This window comes from Camelina sativa, chromosome 14 (genome assembly GCF_000633955.1).
Source record: "Camelina sativa cultivar DH55 chromosome 14, Cs, whole genome shotgun sequence".
Taxonomy (NCBI): Eukaryota; Viridiplantae; Streptophyta; class Magnoliopsida; order Brassicales; family Brassicaceae; genus Camelina; species Camelina sativa.
The window spans coordinates 7,638,035-7,654,746 of NC_025698.1; the positions used below are offsets into that span (position 1 = coordinate 7,638,035).

General features: G+C 39.6%; 7 protein-coding genes across 11 annotated transcripts; 3 read left to right on the forward strand and 4 right to left on the reverse strand.

Moving 5' to 3' along the window:
• Window positions 7-2,773, reverse strand: LOC104740285 (putative cyclic nucleotide-gated ion channel 7). The gene is made up of 5 exons (XM_019235461.1): window positions 2,727-2,773; window positions 2,068-2,644; window positions 1,374-1,972; window positions 949-1,297; window positions 7-871 (listed from the first exon to the last, which is right to left on the reverse strand). The coding sequence occupies exons 1-5, from the start codon at window positions 2,771-2,773 to the stop codon at window positions 149-151; spliced, it is 2,295 nt and encodes a 764-aa protein (XP_019091006.1). The 3' UTR covers window positions 7-148.
• LOC104740287 lies at window positions 3,336-4,049 on the forward strand. The gene is made up of 2 exons (XM_010460836.2): window positions 3,336-3,537; window positions 3,804-4,049. Exons 1-2 carry the CDS (start codon window positions 3,366-3,368, stop codon window positions 3,893-3,895), a joined length of 264 nt encoding a protein of 87 aa, XP_010459138.1. The 5' UTR covers window positions 3,336-3,365; the 3' UTR covers window positions 3,896-4,049.
• Window positions 4,069-6,596, reverse strand: LOC104740286 (magnesium transporter MRS2-1-like). Of its 2 annotated transcripts, none has more exons than XM_010460834.2 (7): window positions 6,338-6,596; window positions 6,207-6,253; window positions 6,022-6,071; window positions 5,227-5,836; window positions 4,646-5,107; window positions 4,510-4,557; window positions 4,069-4,428 (listed from the first exon to the last, which is right to left on the reverse strand). In XM_010460834.2, exons 4-7 carry the CDS (start codon window positions 5,815-5,817, stop codon window positions 4,198-4,200), a joined length of 1,332 nt encoding a protein of 443 aa, XP_010459136.1. In that variant the 5' UTR covers window positions 5,818-5,836; window positions 6,022-6,071; window positions 6,207-6,253; window positions 6,338-6,596; the 3' UTR covers window positions 4,069-4,197. The 2 variants fall into 2 exon arrangements, with proteins under 2 accessions (XP_010459136.1, XP_010459137.1); XM_010460835.2 differs by having other exon boundaries at window positions 6,187-6,253.
• On the forward strand, window positions 7,470-10,584 carry LOC104740289 (vacuolar fusion protein CCZ1 homolog). 3 transcript variants are annotated; one of them, XM_010460838.2, is made up of 10 exons: window positions 7,470-7,734; window positions 7,992-8,203; window positions 8,383-8,476; window positions 8,588-8,771; window positions 8,870-8,908; window positions 9,018-9,127; window positions 9,205-9,744; window positions 9,826-9,981; window positions 10,064-10,281; window positions 10,365-10,584. In XM_010460838.2, the coding sequence occupies exons 2-10, from the start codon at window positions 8,028-8,030 to the stop codon at window positions 10,393-10,395; spliced, it is 1,548 nt and encodes a 515-aa protein (XP_010459140.1). In that variant the 5' UTR covers window positions 7,470-7,734; window positions 7,992-8,027; the 3' UTR covers window positions 10,396-10,584. The 3 variants fall into 3 exon arrangements, with proteins under 3 accessions (XP_010459140.1, XP_019091285.1, XP_010459141.1); XM_019235740.1 differs by having other exon boundaries at window positions 7,471-7,734; window positions 7,996-8,203; XM_010460839.2 differs by lacking the exon at window positions 8,870-8,908 and having other exon boundaries at window positions 7,472-7,734.
• Window positions 10,661-11,489, reverse strand: LOC104740288. Of its 2 annotated transcripts, none has more exons than XM_019235749.1 (2): window positions 11,090-11,489; window positions 10,661-11,000 (listed from the first exon to the last, which is right to left on the reverse strand). In XM_019235749.1, exons 1-2 carry the CDS (start codon window positions 11,208-11,210, stop codon window positions 10,732-10,734), a joined length of 390 nt encoding a protein of 129 aa, XP_019091294.1. In that variant the 5' UTR covers window positions 11,211-11,489; the 3' UTR covers window positions 10,661-10,731. The 2 variants fall into 2 exon arrangements, 1 of the variants encoding a protein (XP_019091294.1); XR_002035099.1 differs by having other exon boundaries at window positions 10,912-10,997; window positions 11,090-11,182.
• On the reverse strand, window positions 11,584-13,907 carry LOC104740291 (heat shock 70 kDa protein 5-like). The gene has a single exon (XM_010460840.2). The coding sequence runs from the start codon at window positions 13,681-13,683 to the stop codon at window positions 11,731-11,733; it is 1,953 nt and encodes a 650-aa protein (XP_010459142.1). The 5' UTR covers window positions 13,684-13,907; the 3' UTR covers window positions 11,584-11,730.
• Window positions 14,033-15,968, forward strand: LOC104740292 (phosphatidylinositol-glycan biosynthesis class F protein). The gene is made up of 8 exons (XM_010460841.2): window positions 14,033-14,294; window positions 14,400-14,465; window positions 14,610-14,652; window positions 14,862-14,916; window positions 15,117-15,165; window positions 15,239-15,306; window positions 15,383-15,491; window positions 15,618-15,968. Exons 1-8 carry the CDS (start codon window positions 14,115-14,117, stop codon window positions 15,729-15,731), a joined length of 684 nt encoding a protein of 227 aa, XP_010459143.1. The 5' UTR covers window positions 14,033-14,114; the 3' UTR covers window positions 15,732-15,968.

The window sequence follows — 16,712 nt, forward strand, 5'->3', positions numbered from 1 at the left end:
GCAATGCAGGTCTTTGAAGGATCATTGGCTCTCGTGTAGATAATCTTACAGTTTCTGAAACAAGTTATATATATAGAATTTATGTGTATAAATCAATTATAAAGTCTCTGTTCTGATGTTATGTTGGCCTCTCTGCACAAGAAATTTATTATTCGGCACCAAAATCAGGTTCCGGAGGCTTTTGCAGATTCAGCAAGGTCTTTGAACTCTCTGAGGTCCTTCGTCTGTGCCCTTTCAAAGCATTAGCAGCAAATCTTGATGCTAATATCGTTGAACGCAGCCTAGAAGAAGACTCACTTCTAGTGATAAGCATAGGCCTCTTGTCACTTTCGTCATCATACTCATCTTCATCATAACCCATTTCTTCTTCTTCTTCTTCAAGGCGTCTCAATTCGGCATTTTTCCTTCTCGAATATCGACGCCAAGCAGCTTGGATGAAGCAAGAAGCCCAAGTTCTCCATTGCTGAGAATAAAACCTAAAAGTTTGTTGAACCTGTCGACTATGAAGTCTCCTAAACTGACTTGCTACAAACTTCAGCTCTTCAGCTTCAAGAGCGAAAGCCTCTACTTCAGTCAGAGCCTTCACTGTTCTTGTGGAAGAAGGTAAGTTTGAGCCTGCTTTAGGGTCAAGTGCCCATGTCAGAAGCTCTTCACCACAAAAGTCTCCTTCTTTCAGTAACCCTCTATTGAAGAAACCACTTCTTCCTCCATCTGTTGTTACACTCTCTAACCGACCTCGGATTATGAACATCATTTCGTTAACCGGGTCTCCTTCACGCACAATGTATGTGCTTTCCGTGTATAGACTCGGCTTTAATCTCTCACAGATCGCGTCAAGTAATCTTTCATCCATATTAGCAAACAGAGGAACCTGCAGAAACAGAACACATAGTTAGTTAGTTAGTATATGAAGCAATTTTTATAGCATTCTGATTCTAAAAACTTTACCCTTCTAACTAAATTCAGACAGAGATGGCGTTTGATGTCTCTCCTGAGATCCTTAGGTAAACTCTGGACAATGTTTTCTTCGTCTACACCTCTTGTCTCTAACCATTTGTATTGATCATAGCGTCTGACTCTTTCCCTCAGATTTTGTGGAAGTGACCTGTGATGCATCCACTGTTCGGAGTCACGTCTCTTGATCCTCATTTCCTCGAGACGAACAGTAAGTGACTGAAGATAAGTCTGCATATTCCCGATTAGAAGCGCGAAAAGAAGAAGCCCAGCTATAGCAATCGCAATGGAAAACAAAACCTCTCCTGGAAATGTACTTGTTTGCAGCCCTTGACCTAACGTGCTGTTCAAGAAGACACCAAAATATATCAAAACTACTGCATAAGCTAACGGTTGATTAATCGGTTGCAATGCCTTACCTGAGATTTTGAAGACCCCACCAAAGACAATAACAGAACTTGGAGAAAAATGATGTTGATGATACAATGCCTGAAGATATAGCTTGACCGTATATCCCATAGTTAAACTTTGAGTCATCTGCTTTAGCAGAACAATTGCTTTTGAGAAGCTCAGGGACTGTTTTGATCCATTCAGTGTCTCGATTGCTCACAAATTTACTCCCACAATACAGAATCTGAACACAGAGTCGCGGATCTGGCTGGACTTTACAAGCAAATCTCCAACAAGTATCATTACGTTCCACTGACAACATGTACCAAAACGCTCCAGTTATCTGCAAGTGTATATAAATCATAAATAAATGTCTCAAAAGAAGAGTCATATATATATACATAGAGAAACTTACGTGGCTTGCAAGCATATACCAGAGGAGATAATAAGCAGCACCAGCCCAAGCTCCTTCAGCAAAAGCTCCTGCAGTTTTCTTCAGTTCTGATGTTAACGGAATAAACCTAACGAATCTAGGAATATACTGCACAATCACAATGTTTAACAATGCTGTTTTCGTCGGTAACACATCTGATCCTTTAGACCCGTGAAGAAACTTCCACACCGCAATCTGTAATAGCCACGCAAAACATCATATTAATGAATCCTAAAAAAGAATCCATTTTTTTTAGTAACCATCTAATGATATTTTTGACTCTATTCTACCTGAGGTAAAGGAAGCACTGCAAGGAAATCAACGATGAAATAACGGGTTAAGTAGCGTTCTGCGATCTTTGCAGGATCAATGACAAGCTCACCGCGACCAAACACACGAGAAGAAGGAGCTATATAAGCTGTACGAAACTGAAGAGCCATTCGAGTCAAGTAGAAAACATCAACGATGGTTCTAAGAGTAGTGGTTGTAACAGCTAGCTTCGTGTCAATCCCTATACAGCTGCTTCCGGAATTATCGACAACGGGAAGATAAAAGAACAATGGATCAACCGAGACAGCTAAAATACAAGAAATGACGAACAATCTGTTCCATATGAGAAGTGTTTTGTCTTGAGGATCGAATATTTTCTTCTCTGTTATCCTCAAATCTTCTGGAAACACGGCTCTTGTAACCGATTTGCCGATGGTTATTAGACCTTCTGATCCGATTTTTTTGACTCCTTCCCTGAAAGATTTGGATACTTTCTTCTTTTCTCCTCCCCCTCGATTCTTTAGGTTAAATCCGAAACAGTTTCCTTTCATCATCATTCCAGTCGCAGGTGAAGAAGTTGAATCTATATCATCTAACCTATACATTCAAAGTTCATACGTCATTCAATAGATCTGAAGATATAACAAAGACAAAAAAAAAAATACTATTGGATCTTTACCTAACGAATTTTTCTCTCTGGCCGCTTATGTATTGTGATTTGTACATTTGTTCTGAGAAACAACCATACGCTTAACCTACCTAGTATCACCACAGATCTCGATTATATAATATAAAAAAAGGAGAGTCGATTAAGGAGAGCATCGAAAGCAAAATACTCATGGAAAAGTGTATGAATGATTTTGGGTTAATCTTCGAGGGCTTGAAGAAACTTGGGAAAGAAGAAATTGAAGATTCCTTGTTAGTTGTTGTTGGTACCATAGATGGCGGATGAATGATTGACTGAGATTCGACCGTTGTGAAAGTTTGTTAAATTAATCATACACTAACCATGTTTTGATGAGGATTGAGGAGCGTATTTACCGCGTAATTTGACGAGGCGCCAAGAGTTATTATAGCTCTCTCTTGTGTTGTTGTGTCATCCACTTCACCTACCACGTATTTTTGGCTAAAAGTGTAATTGCAGAAAGTTATACCGCTTTCCACTAATATGCAACAAAATATAGGGTTCAAAATGTTATTATGACAATGAGAAAGTTTAATGTTGATGGGCCTTTCATTAAGGCCCACTAATTCTTGGATTGATAAACCCTGTTGATGACTGGTATGGTAAGTAAAGTAAATCGAACGAAATCTGAGGATGGGAAATGAGACGAAGACCAATGGCGGTGCTGCGGCGAGTATGGCCGGAGGCGGAGGATTCAGAGCTAAAATGGAACATTACGTTTACAGTGGTGAAAAGAAACACGTCATCGTTGGGATCGGAATCGTCTCGCTCATCTTCGGAGTTCCGTGGTATTTGATGACTCAAGGTCCGATCTCGACTCTCATCGTTTAATAATATTGTATATTTATGAAGATGAATCAGTAGTTCTTGTAGATCCTGGGTTCGAAATAAGATGTTATTATAATCATATTGGCTTGGCTGCTAGATAACACTGAACAAATGGTATCTCAGTGTTTCCAATTTAACATTCCAATTGGACCAGAATCTGTATATCGTTTCGTCTGATGGTTACAACTCATAGGGTTTAACTCTGTTTAGGCTAAATCCTTGAACTTCATTGGTTTCTTTTAGGGTCAAAGCATCAATCTCACCAAGATTACATGGACAAGGCTGATAAAGCTCGGAAAGCACGTCTCTCCTCGTCTCCATCATCTAACAAGTAGTCTGTCTCACTGCCACACATGTTTAAAAACTCAGTATATGATCTCTGAGGTTTTGTGGTTTAGATACCAAAGTCATTCTCATTTTCTTGAATTTTTTTTAAGCACCATGTTTGGTTATCCGTTTCTAAATAAAAAAGATCAAGATTCTATCACATTTGGATTGACAACCCCTATAATAAAAATGCTTAAGATTCCATTGTGGAAAGGAAACAAATCATTAATCTGTAAGCAACATAACAATAGAGAAGTTTATGTCTACTTTTCTGGGGGAGGCACATTCATGTCTATCTCTCTCTATCTTCTTATAGAGGCATGAGTCTCCTATACTTGAAGAACCAGACGAATGCCGAAAAAATAACAAGTCCACATACTCCAGTGATTATGAGTACCCATCTGAATGCACCTGGCTGGTTGAAGAAGTCTATCTCAAAGTTCATCCCAAAGATCCCAGCTACCACCCCAAATATTGCTACAACAAATGTTGCAGTCGTCAGAAGCAACTCAAACTGGATCAGCTGATTCCGCACATTATCCTGCACAAAATCAAAGACTTTTTCAGCAGGCTCTTATGGTTTCTCAAACTGAATGGAAAAGGTTGAACTTTGAGGTATTACCAGTTGAATGTTAATGAAATCTTCAGTGTCATCAATGTACTCCTTCAACTGTAAAATAAAGAGATGGATACCGTTGATTAGAGCTTCATAACAAAGAAAGACAGAAAGTAAAAAAAAGAGAAGAGGCTTTAAGTACCGATGTCAACTTGTTTAGAGTGCTATCAATGACGACAAAATAAGCTTCCAGCAACATCTCTAGCTCTTCGATGTTCTCCTGGACGCCTTCTGAGCTCCTTGCACTGTCATGCCGGCTCCTTGCAATGCTCAAGCTTTTATCAAGCCTTCGGGAATCAGGTGGAGAAGAAACAGGAGAAACTGGTGCAGAAACAGATAGACCATCATTTGACCTGTAACCCATTATGGATTGGTCACCGTACAAAGAACCTTCCATTCTCTTCTTCTTCTCTGTTAGATACATTTCTGCCATATCTCCATCATCATCCATTAGCTGCTCGATCTCATCCCGAACCTTCTGAACTCTTCTTGTCAATGCCACAAGCCTGCTCTTTAATCTACGTACACGCTCCAAGTTTAGTGTACTGATCTTCGAGGTAAGCTCATCTAATAACGGGTATGCCTCAATCTCCAACTCTGAAGCCTATACAGAAAGATAAAATTTCACCAACTTAGTGTGTAGAAGTCAAAATCAAGCCAGTATATTAGTCTGTTTTTTCCAAGGGGGAATCAAAGTCTAAGCTAAACTGTTACTAAACTAACCTGAGAATCGAGAAAGGTACAAGCAGCTTCAAGGGCTATTTCAAGAGCTCTGAACTCGAAAGGTAAATAATCAGGGGATGAATTCTCAAAAGCATTGTCAAAACTCCTGCTCCGTCTCCTACTCAACTGGGAATTTTCCTCCTGCCACAGCTCACCTACAGCGCTAGTCTTTAGTCTCTGCTGCAACTCAACAACATAACGCAGCACGTAGTTGTCAAGGGAATTGAGGAGCAGAACCTCATCAGCAGTAATAATACAACGAATTTGCTCCAAGTTGACGACAATAGCCTTTTCTCGGCCGAGGATAGTTGAGGGATACACAAACAAGGGATCAAGCAGCCTTAAATCACGGGCGGGCAAATCACATCTGCGCATCATAGTGAACTTGTCAACCTCCATGACCTGAGTATTGCCAGAAGTATCAACACGAATCCAAGACCGTAGGCCTTGTCCACGCTTCTTCAGACCCAGGACATCAACTCCGAGAAGGGGAGCTCTTCCAGAAGCAGAAGGGCGAGACACAGCAGTATCTCTGAGGTTCATAGCTGAAGCAGGTCTTGGAGGAAGCAGCCGCTCTTTTAGTTCAGACATTGTTGAAAATGCAAAAAAACTGAAATGCCAAACAATCAAACAGATCAACATAAAACAATGTAAAAACAGATACTTAGATTCAGATACCGAATTGCAAAAATAACCAAAAACACTGCAAGCCAACTAAGAACGTATCCCATAGACAACACAGGCAACGAAATTACAGGAAGCTATTTAAAACATGGGAATCTAAAGAAGAAATACCAGTTAAATCAAGGGTGATCTCGTCGTCGTTCTTACTCTAGCCAAGCCAACTGTGACCAGAAAACAATAAACTAATCTCAGATTCCGATAAGTGATTAAAATAAAAAATAAAAAAAATAAAAAAAAAAAATAAAAAGAAAATTGGAAACTCAGAAGCAAACGAACCACAAAGCACAAAGCCATACCAGAGCTAAAAACGCCGTAATAGCTTACCAGCCACCGGATCAAACAGCTACAGATTGGAAACAAAACGAACCCAGAATCATATCAACCGGTAAGAAGCGAAGAAAATCTAGCAGATGTATCTGAATTTTACCTCTGACACGGAGACTGGTTTCATCACTCAAGCTTAAACCAACGAAAACGAAATGGAAAGATTCATAAACCAAACGAAGAAGAAAAATAAAACCTAAGAGATCGATCGAAGCTTCTCGTAAGCAAAACACCGAATGATTCGTCTGATATTGTATTTTCCTTTATGTCGGAAACAAAAGAGCGATGGAGACAAAAACACACGCAAAACAAAAAAAAAAGCTTTGCAATTAGTCGTGAGTGAGTTGTGGTGGTGAAATGATATGAGAATGTAAACTACTACTACTGCCCCCAGCCCCCACTTGAGGGTTAAACCGGAATGCTAACCGACCGACCTATCTAGTTAATTTTACCGGGTTACCTCTAACTACCCACTAATTTGCAGTAGTACTCCTCCCCTCCGTTTCAAAATATAAGATATTTTAGAGAAGTTTTTTGTTTCCTAATATAGGTTGTTTGCAAGATTTATGTAAATTTTAGATTGGTTTAGTATTTTATATTATGCAGTATTATTTTTAATTGGTTGAACTTGTTAAAAGTAAAGACTTCTTAATCTGCGTGCTTTAGCTAAAACATCTTATATTTTGAAACAAAGAGAATATAATTTTCTTTTATCAAATCTACTTTTTAGATCATTAATGTTGTCATTATCGTTATCTCTCCCCCATAATTTAATGTTAAAAATTAATCATTAACCGAGTGATAGAGTAAAAGAGAGACAAAAACTGATTGAGATGACGTCACCTGTTGAGAATCTTGAAAAAATATTCGGTTAACCCATTTCAGATATTGACCCGATTCTTTTGATAACCCGACCCGTTTTTCTCCTGCGGGATTTTTTAATCTGCGTGCTTTAGCTAAAACATCTTATATTTTGAAACGAAGTGAATATAATTTTCTTTTATCAAATCTACTTTTTAGATCATTAATGTTGTCATTATCATTATCTCTCCCCCATAATTTAATGTTAAAAATTAATCATTAACCGAGTGATAGAGTAAAAGAGAGACAAAAACTGATTGAGATGACGTCAGCTGTTGAGAATCTTGAAAAAATATTCGGTTAACCCGTTTCAGATATTGACCCGATTCTTTTGATAACCCGACCCGTTTTTCTCCTGCGGGATTTTTTTTCAGTGGCGGTTAGCTTGTCCACCTGCTTGCTTCCACTTCTGTCTTCTTCCCTTATCCTCCTTGTCGCCAAATCTCAACTGATTTCAGCTCAATCGATCAAATTCTGATCCCTGTGTCGAGTTTGTGTTTTGAAAAATTTGAGCTTTCCACCAAATTTTTGAAGTTGGCTTCTTTTTGTTCTTGTTCGTTAATCTGTCTCCGATCGCTATACCCGAAGATCGATTACTACTACTCATTGGGACTTCGCTCTTTGAATTCGTCCTCAAAGGTAGTAAATTTTCCAAATTCTTCTCTTTTAGAGCCCTAAAATAGTAATTTGTTCTCTTCTCGATATATGAGTTCTTCGGTCTTCCTATTAGGAACATTGTTTTAGGTTTGAGTGCCGTGAGTTCAATCACCAATGTGGGCCTTGAAAACCTTAAAAATTACTTGGGGATTTTGAAGTAGAGTATGTACATATTAGAAAACAACCAGTTTTAACATTGCTTGATTTCTGAACCGTTTCTTTGCATTTGTATATGTTAGGCAGGGTGTTAATGAGCTCGTAGAAGCTACCGGAAAATGGTGTCCGTGAGCTCTGCTAATGAAAGCCTTCGACTTTGCGTGTTTGATCTGAGGAGAGGTCAAACCGAAGGACAAGAGCTAGACAAGATTTTGTTCTTTTATCCTGCCGACTTAGACTTATCCACGCAGTTATCAGTTATAGGGCTCAGTGAAGGGCTTATTACTTTTACTAGGTTAGCTGCTGCTCATTCTTCCCTTTTACTAGTTTTTTTTCTCATTACTGGTGTTCGAGATTTGGTTGCATTTATGATCTTTTTTCGATAAAAATGGTTGATAGATCAAGCTCCTTAATCAATAATAGACTGTGTGAATCTTGTTCATCTTTTGAGGCTTGTTGTGACTAAAAATGCAGACTTTTCTCTCCGGAGACAGCTTGTGAGGTTATAGAAGCAGAAGGACATTCCCATGTTTTCTATGAGCCTGAACCCGATATCTGGATGGTTATGGTAAGACAATGTCTTACTTTTACTTGTTATAGCACATAATTTTTTAATGAACGATGCACCGGATGTGTCTTAGTAATGTCAGTGAACAAGATCTGATCTAGACAGTGGCAGGTTGTGGAGAAAAATAAGGAGACAGGGGCAATATGGAGGATTGATGCATTAAGGAGAGTTCTTAAGGAAGTGCACTCACTCTTTGTGATGTTTCACGGGTCAATTAGGGCATTAATCGAGAAAGAACCAACAGGAGAGCTTACCCGGTCACAGTTGTACCCGTTCTTCACAGATTATCTAAGCAGTAAGTGATTCTCACAAAATCTAGCACATAAAATTTTTCAGTGTTTTCCTTTTCATTCTGTTTCCATCTTCAATACATTTTATGTCGCTAATTGTCAGCATTTCAAAAGCTGTCTCGCTCGGAATTCTGCTGCTGTGGTATAATGCTGAAGTTGCTATGTCGAATGCCTTCTTTGGATTTGTGCACACCCACATTATGTTCAAGTTGGTTCGTGTGTCTTATGCAAAGGTTTTGTTTTTCGGGCAGATCTTTTTGTTGGGAAGAAACTTCAGCTACCAACTTTCCGTGAAACTTTGAGAGAGCGTGGAACTGTTCAGATGCTTACTTTAGCAAGGGACACTGCACTTGAAGTTCAGGTTTGTTTCTCCAAATCTATTGGACTATTTATTACACTTATAATTTGTTATTTGACAAACAATTTTTGGATATACAGTCTCTTGTTCAAGTACTAGATTCATGTGCTGGGAGCTTAAGATGCCACTCTATGATCTTATTTCAAGATCTGTTGGTTTCAACAACTCTCTCAGCTGATGATACCGTCAACTTATTTACATTTGCTGTAATGAGGTTGACCTCAAAAGCTTTATCCTCTGATGCGAATTCTTGGTCTTATCTACGTAAGGGGCATGGTTCATCTGAAATCTCTAATAGATCCACTTTGGCACCCTTTGGCTCAATTGATTCCCTACCCTCAGGAAATGGTAATAACATGCATCATGTTATTAGGCCACTACAGAATGATAAGTGGAGAAAAGGGAAAGATGGTTTTCTAATAACCGATATTTGGGGTCTAGAGACTGGCGGTTCCCCTGATTCTGCCATCCCTACAATCTGGCTTCAGCAAACACAAGAAAGAGTGTATCTCCTTGCTTATCAGCATAAAAGTCTCACCTTACTTCTTCTTATGCCTACAAATGCCATTGTCAATGGAGATTTAAACGTCTCAGCCGTGAAACAGCAAGTTATTGAAGATGTTAGCACATCACCCATCCATTTTTCATGGTGAATATCTTTTCTGGTGTCTTCTAATATATACCCAATATCTCTGTTCCAGGCATCACTGAGAATATTGAAAATTGAAGAGAAGATTTCAAGAGGGTGGGGCGGTGAGAATACCTACCATATTAAGGGTTACCGTTATTTAGTAGTTGATAATGACATGGAGGTTTCCAGAGCTTCTCCTTCAGGAAAAGTAGCTACACTTGCAAAGGTAACGTCTTTCACTTTTCATGATTTACTAGCTGAAACTATTACCACCTTGGACTCAAAAGTGTGAATTTTGAAAAACGCAGGAGTCTCTACTTGCACTAAACAAGCTTAGAGAAGAAGTGGATTTAGAAAAAAGCCTTGCGAAAAGGCAGGAGAAAGACATGGAAATATGCATCAGAGCTAAGAACAACGCGTGGGTGATCGCCCGTGTGACCAGAGGCAAAGAGCTTTATATGGCTTTGGAGAAAGGCAGCGGCACTCTTCTTGAAACCACAAACGCTGTTGGAAGATTCAGCAACAGGTATTGCTACTTACGAACTAAATACTCTGCCTTGGAAATAAATTCATGACTTGTCTGAAAAGAAAATGTTGGGATTTAATCAGGTTCTGCAGCGGAGCGTTCTTAATGGACTAAGTTTTTGTTCTATCTTCTGGTTTTGCTTTTAGTTTCAAGTACTAAGTGAAAAGCTCAGAAGAAGTAATGAGCTCTTCTCTCTCTCAGCCATTAATTTTGTTGTGGGAATTGAATTGTGCTCTTGGTTGGCTTGTAGATATGTAGCAAAGATTCCACTTTCGAGCAGAAATGAAATCTTCTTTCTGTGTGTGTAGGATAGCGTCTTTCTCATGGTTCTTTATTCTCAGTTTGGTTGAATATACCCACTCCTTATTACTAGTATGTATATACAAGTGTTATCCCATATCCTTTCCAGTAGATTTCAAAGTTGCAATATTCAGTACATATGTTACACTCTCAAGTTAATACATTTGTTAAGGTACAACAGTATCTTATTGACATGTCGAAAGAAGTTAATGAAAACATTATGAAACCAGTAAATAGAACGGAGGCAGCGGAGAAGAACAACGGTGGCCGATGGTCCATGGAGGCATTACCTTTTCTTGGAGATGTTTTCCGGCCTCCGCCTCTTCCACCTGTAACTCCATGACTTCCTTTCGCTGCCTGGAAGATGTCGATGCTCTTGTCATCTTCTCCTCTTGTTATGTATTTGATTGTAACTTCTGCTATAAAAAGAACAAAAACAAGACAATGATGCTCATTTTCTTTGGTCATATAAACATAAGAGGAACAATATATGCTTAAAACAGAGCACCATGGGCTTGTTCTTGGTTGAGTAAGCTCGTCGATGGATTGACTTTTTGGGAATCTGATGAGAAGGGGAAGCAGAGAAAGAAGAGGACAAGGAATAACAATGCAACAGATCCTCTTCCCATTGCTTGTCTGAACTTTGTGGATTTGAGATGCGACTGTTTTGAAGCTAACAGTGTGTATATAAAGTCTGTGGGTGGGGCCAAGACAGAACAAGTTCTGAAGAGACAAGTTAGGGTTCAAATATACTTTTCTTACACTTCAAAGATCAAAATTCTCTGTTTTGAATCTTCCTTTTTCAGGACAAAGACAAATCCAACAAGCAAAGGAGATTCATCGTTGTCTACACACTTCCACACTTCCACACTTCCATAAGTATATGTCTTAGATAAGGAAGAGCTTAATGAACGTTTTCAGAGAGAGTTGTGCTTATACAACACAGACTGGACAAACATCATGTGGATATGTCAATGTGATACTACTACGCACACTATTGAGAAAAAGAAGACAACTTTCTTTATTACTCAAAATACTGAAACGTGTAAAGCATACAACTTATGAACACTCTTAAACTCTCACACAACAAAACAAAGACTCCACTGGCGCATACTCTTCTGTATTTTCACTCTGCATTCTGCACACACTCTAATCCACTTCTTCGATCTTTGGACCTCCAGCACCGCTGGAACCACCGAAGTCACCATCTGTTGGCATACCCCCTGTTGGACCTCCAGCACCCGCACCACCTTGATACATCTTTGAGATGATTGGGTTGCAAATACCCTCTAACTCTTTCAACTTATACTCGAACTCATCAACTTCCGCCAGCTGGTTACCTTCAATCCATTCGATTGTCTCATCGATCGCCTTCTCGATCTTCTTCTTATCCTCTTGATCTAGCTTCTGGGCGAGTTTCTCATCCTTAATAGTGTTTCTCATGTTGTAAGCATAGTTCTCAAGTGAGTTCTTGGCCTCGACCTTCTTCTTCACTTGCTCATCCTCAGCCTTATACTTCTCAGCGTCTTGCACCATCTTCTCAATCTCTTCTTTACTCAACCTTCCTTTATCGTTTGTGATAGTGATCTGGTTCTTTACACCAGCGGTCTTGTCCTCCGCCGACACATTTAAGATCCCATTCGCATCAATGTCAAAGCAAACATTGATTTGAGGAACTCCACGTGGGGCAGGAGGAATGCCCTTGAGCTCAAACGTTCCAAGCAGGTTGTTGTCTTTGGTCCTCGCACGTTCTCCTTCATAGACTTGGATCAGAACGCCAGGCTGATTGTCCGCATACGTGGAGAACACTTGCTCCCTCTTACAAGGAACCGTCGTGTTCCTCGGAATTAGCACAGTCATCACCCCTCCTGCTGTCTCAAGTCCAAGGCTTAGCGGAGCAACATCAAGAAGCAAAAGATCTTGAACCTTGTCACTCCCTTCACCAGTCAGGATCGCAGCCTGAACCGCAGCTCCATATGCAACGGCCTCATCAGGGTTAATGCTCTTGCATAGCTCCTTACCGTTAAAGAAATCTTGCAAAAGCTGTTGAATTTTCGGAATCCTCGTAGAACCTCCGACCAGAACCACCTCGTGGACACGTGCCTTGTCAAGCTTGGCGTCTTTAAGAACTTTCTCAACAGGATCCATACATTTCCTGAACAAATCCATGTTCATCTCCTCAAACCTAGCACGTGAGATGGTCGCGTAAAAGTCAACACCCTCGTGCAAGGAATCAATCTCAATAGTCGTCTGAGCTGTGGAAGAAAGCGTTCTCTTGGCTCTCTCACAAGCCGTCCTCAACCTCCTAAGAGCCCTCGCATTCCCACCAATATCCTTCTTGTGTTTCCTCCTGAACTCGGCAACGAAATGGTTCACAAGTCTGTTGTCAAAGTCTTCACCACCAAGATGAGTATCTCCAGCAGTAGCTTTCACTTCAAAGACACCTTCTTCAATCGTCAACAGCGAGACATCAAACGTTCCACCACCAAGATCGAAAATCAAAACATTCCTCTCACCAGTCTTCGTACCCTTCTTGTCCAGACCGTAAGCTATAGCTGCAGCAGTCGGCTCATTAATAATCCGCAACACATTAAGCCCAGAAATAGCTCCGGCGTCCTTCGTCGCCTGTCTCTGCGAATCATTAAAGTACGCCGGAACAGTCACAACGGCGTTTTTAACAGAGTGACCAAGGAAAGACTCAGCGACTTCCCTCATCTTCACCAACACCATAGAAGAGATCTCCTCAGGAGAGAACTGCTTCTCCTCATTCTTGTACGAGACAACAATCATCGGTTTATCCCCAGGACCGGAAACAACCTTGAAAGGCCAGTGTACCATATCACTCTGAACAGAAGGATCAGAGAATCTCCTCCCGATGAGACGTTTCGCATCGAAGACAGTGTTCTGAGGGTTCAACGCCACTTGATTCTTCGCCGCGTCTCCGATCATCCGCTCAGTGTCAGTGAAGGCGACGTACGACGGCGTCGTGCGGTTTCCCTGATCGTTAGGGATGATCTCCACACGGTCGTTCATCCAAACTCCGACACAGCTGTATGTAGTGCCGAGATCGATGCCAATAGCCTTTTCTGATTTAGTCGCCATTGTTACTAAATATAAGCTTCAGTAAAATTGGAGATTTCGCTGAATTAGTAGAAAACTAGGGATTTCGATTTCTTTGTTTTGTCGTTGTTTGTTTATTTGCTTGATGAGGTAATCTGAATCGATGGAAGCAGATATATATACGAATCCGAAAAGAGAAACGAGACATTTCGAGAGATAAGCTCTCAGGGACTGTGGAAACATGGAGAACTCGCGCTTAACTACCAGATACTTCTGGATTTCGCCGGCACATATTTATTTTATCTCCGGCCACCGCTTTAAAATTTAGTGGGTCTAATAAAAGCCCATAAAGTATAAACTTTAGGCCCATATATAATAAAAGGCCCTGAGGGTATTTCAGTAATTTAGCCTCGTCTTCTTCTTCACTTGTTCGTTCTGATTTCGTCGAGGACAAGACAGAAGAAGGGGAAGCTATGAAAGAAGGGAAGAAGAAGAAGCCAGAGACCTCCATTGGCGAGTCGATATCAGCTTTGGGGGCTTTTTTTGTTTATTTGATTACTGGGTTATTTTTAGCCGTCGGATTCTGGGTGGTCCGTGACAAGTACTCCGTCGATCTCATATCTGATCCATCTCTCACTCTGCGTCTCCTATGGGTACTAAGACTATCTTTTACACAACCTGGCTATTGAATGTTTTAGTGTATGTGTGTGTGTGTGTGTTTAAGCTAATTTAGCCTTGTTTTGATGTTAATTTTTCAGATGATTGAGTTCCCGATCGTGGTAATCATCTTCAGCTTGTTCAGAAGTAACCCAAAGAAATGCTCGGTGAGTGTAGCTGTGATTTAAAGAAGCTGACTTTCTCATTTAGCTCGGTTGCTTCTTCCTTGCTTCGTTTTTGATTTCAAATAGAGTAAATTTGGATTCCTTTGTGTTTGACTCTCTGAATGATTTCCTCATATTGCTTTCCAGTACTTTAGAGCTGTTGGGCGAAGCATAGTAGGACTAATTTCCGGTTAGTAATTTTGTTTTTTTTCAGCTTATTATATGATAGCTCACTACTTTCTTTATTTGCTGAATGAGTTTCACTTGAAAATTCAAAAGTGTTAATCTTGACCTGAAGATGTGAATGAGTATTAGCTTCTTATTATGCTTTCGTCTTGCTAATGCTCAATATCCATTGATTGTGAATTCTTTAAACTTGTGTGTTTCGTTGTTTAATAGGGGCTATCATAAATGCTTTGGGAGCTGTTTCTTTGGGTGCACCTGTTGGAATGCAGTATGTTTCATCAATATCTTGTTTCTCTAAATCTTTTGATTTCTTTCCTTTTTTGGAAATATTGTTTGTAAATAATCTGGACTTTTCAGCTGTCCAGATTACAAATGAGACACCTTGGTGGTGATTGTGATCACACTTCTACTTAACGGTCACCTGAGTTTCAACTGCTGACATGAGTAATTACCTTTCATCTTATGCAGATCTCTACCAAAAACAGTTCACTGGTCCTTTCTTATGTCTGTTTTCACGGTTAGTTGCCTGCTTTAGCTTCTATGCCTTGCCTGCTTTGGAACAATCCTTTGATGGTCTTTCATTTTCACAGGTTGTACCAGCGACTGCTGTTTTTGGTGCATCATGGACAAATTGGCATCGTGTCTTCGCTTCACTAAAGTAAGTTGTTGATATTACCTTGTATGGTAATTTTACACAATATCTATTGTTAATCCATCTTTCTGTTTTCTTGTAGACCAACCGGGAATATAGAATATATGATCTTGATTCCAGCATATGGAGCAATTATTGGAGGATGGTTTGGAGCTTGGCCTATGCCACTTGACTGGGAAAGGCCATGGCAGGTAATATCTGTTTACCTCAATATACAATCAAGACCTTGGCTCTTAGTCATGATCACGGCTATTGCAAGAATGAAGTGGTGGTGATTATATACATAAAACTAATCCTTATATCATTCTTCTAAACAGGAGTGGCCTATATGTGTGTGTTATGGAGCTATAGGAGGCTACATTGTTGGACAACTTGTCTCCTTGAGCTTGATGATTTTTCTCAGGAAACACAAGAATTTGAAGCTAGCCTAGAATAGGTCAATAGATCTGCAGAATGAGTTTCTTTTCGTTTTTTTGACTTGATTGCTAGATTGAGAGACAACAATAGGGCAAGGTTTTTTGTTAGCTTGAACACAGTTTCTTATTTTCCACATAGAATCGTGTTCAAAATTTGCAAACAACTAACGTCAACCAACGATCACAGACTGGAGAGACACTCTTTCCAAACGTACTTTGGTAAAATGCAAATGAGAAGCTTCTGTATCCACATATTCGTTTATTTTTGTCCTCATATTCGTTTTGTAGTTGCCGACAACCGTTAAAATTTAGAAACCTAACAAAAATAAAAAAAAAAAGGACTGAGAAAGTTCTCCTATTTTGTGCTTGTTGAAACCTACATTTTCAAGTTGCGAAAAACAAATTTGTATATTCTATGCAATACTATATAGTACACGATGCCAATCACAGTGTTGACTGTACTTGACATCTACCATGACCAGACTCTGTCGGATGATATGGCGTGTGGTTATTGGCTGACAGGGTCTCAGTTATGTCACGGCCTTTTCACATAAAATGGTTAAATGCTGCCAAGTGCAAACTCTGAAACATGGACCAACGCCGTAAAAAGATGGTTTACCCGAAAAGGTGACCATTGCTTGCATTTAGTCATATATCTCACGCGTCACACAAATTTGGTTTCAAGTTTGTAAACAATGTAAAAAAAAATTCAATAGCGCTAAAAAGTTCGACTATCTTCTATGAGTTGCATGGTACTATCGTTTGATTACATGTGTTTACTTGATATAAACGAAATGCATCACATTATCACATAAATGTAAAAAAGTGTCATATTTTTAAGTTCATTGGTTGAATATGTAAGATCAATGTAGATTTGATAGTAGGTCGAGTAGGGGACGATCTTAATTAAATATGTGGAACAATTCCAGAATAAGGTTTTACTTATGATTTGATAGTAATTTTGATACGAAAACTAGACTTATCTATTCGTAAAAC

What these genes read in the sequence shown, in the direction of transcription:
- LOC104740287 (XM_010460836.2), top strand. Translation starts at nt 3,366, where the DNA reads ATGGGAAATGAGACGAAGACCAATGGCGGTGCTGCGGCGAGTATGGCC. An exon ending in GTGGTATTTGATGACTCAAG is followed by an intron (nt 3,538 to 3,803) that starts GTCCGATCTCGA and finishes GGTTTCTTTTAG; the next exon opens with GGTCAAAGCATCAATCTCAC.
- LOC104740285 (XM_019235461.1), bottom strand. Translation starts at nt 2,773, where the DNA reads ATGTACAAATCACAATACATAAGCGGCCAGAGAGAAAAATTCGTTAG. An exon ending in TGGGGTCTTCAAAATCTCAG is followed by an intron (nt 1,298 to 1,373) that starts GTAAGGCATTGC and finishes CTTCTTGAACAG; the next exon opens with CACGTTAGGTCAAGGGCTGC. An exon ending in GTCTGAATTTAGTTAGAAGG is followed by an intron (nt 872 to 948) that starts GTAAAGTTTTTA and finishes CTGTTTCTGCAG; the next exon opens with GTTCCTCTGTTTGCTAATAT.
- LOC104740286 (XM_010460834.2), bottom strand. Translation starts at nt 5,817, where the DNA reads ATGTCTGAACTAAAAGAGCGGCTGCTTCCTCCAAGACCTGCTTCAGCT. An exon ending in GTACCTTTCTCGATTCTCAG is followed by an intron (nt 5,108 to 5,226) that starts GTTAGTTTAGTA and finishes CTTTCTGTATAG; the next exon opens with GCTTCAGAGTTGGAGATTGA. An exon ending in CTCTAAACAAGTTGACATCG is followed by an intron (nt 4,558 to 4,645) that starts GTACTTAAAGCC and finishes TTTATTTTACAG; the next exon opens with TTGAAGGAGTACATTGATGA.
- LOC104740291 (XM_010460840.2), bottom strand. Translation starts at nt 13,683, where the DNA reads ATGGCGACTAAATCAGAAAAGGCTATTGGCATCGATCTCGGCACTACA.
- LOC104740292 (XM_010460841.2), top strand. Translation starts at nt 14,115, where the DNA reads ATGAAAGAAGGGAAGAAGAAGAAGCCAGAGACCTCCATTGGCGAGTCG. An exon ending in CATAGTAGGACTAATTTCCG is followed by an intron (nt 14,653 to 14,861) that starts GTTAGTAATTTT and finishes GTTGTTTAATAG; the next exon opens with GGGCTATCATAAATGCTTTG. An exon ending in ACTGGGAAAGGCCATGGCAG is followed by an intron (nt 15,492 to 15,617) that starts GTAATATCTGTT and finishes TCTTCTAAACAG; the next exon opens with GAGTGGCCTATATGTGTGTG.
- LOC104740289 (XM_010460838.2), top strand. Translation starts at nt 8,028, where the DNA reads ATGGTGTCCGTGAGCTCTGCTAATGAAAGCCTTCGACTTTGCGTGTTT. An exon ending in CCGATATCTGGATGGTTATG is followed by an intron (nt 8,477 to 8,587) that starts GTAAGACAATGT and finishes AGACAGTGGCAG; the next exon opens with GTTGTGGAGAAAAATAAGGA. An exon ending in AAGTAGCTACACTTGCAAAG is followed by an intron (nt 9,982 to 10,063) that starts GTAACGTCTTTC and finishes TGAAAAACGCAG; the next exon opens with GAGTCTCTACTTGCACTAAA.
- LOC104740288 (XM_019235749.1), bottom strand. Translation starts at nt 11,210, where the DNA reads ATGGGAAGAGGATCTGTTGCATTGTTATTCCTTGTCCTCTTCTTTCTC. An exon ending in CAACCAAGAACAAGCCCATG is followed by an intron (nt 11,001 to 11,089) that starts GTGCTCTGTTTT and finishes TTCTTTTTATAG; the next exon opens with CAGAAGTTACAATCAAATAC.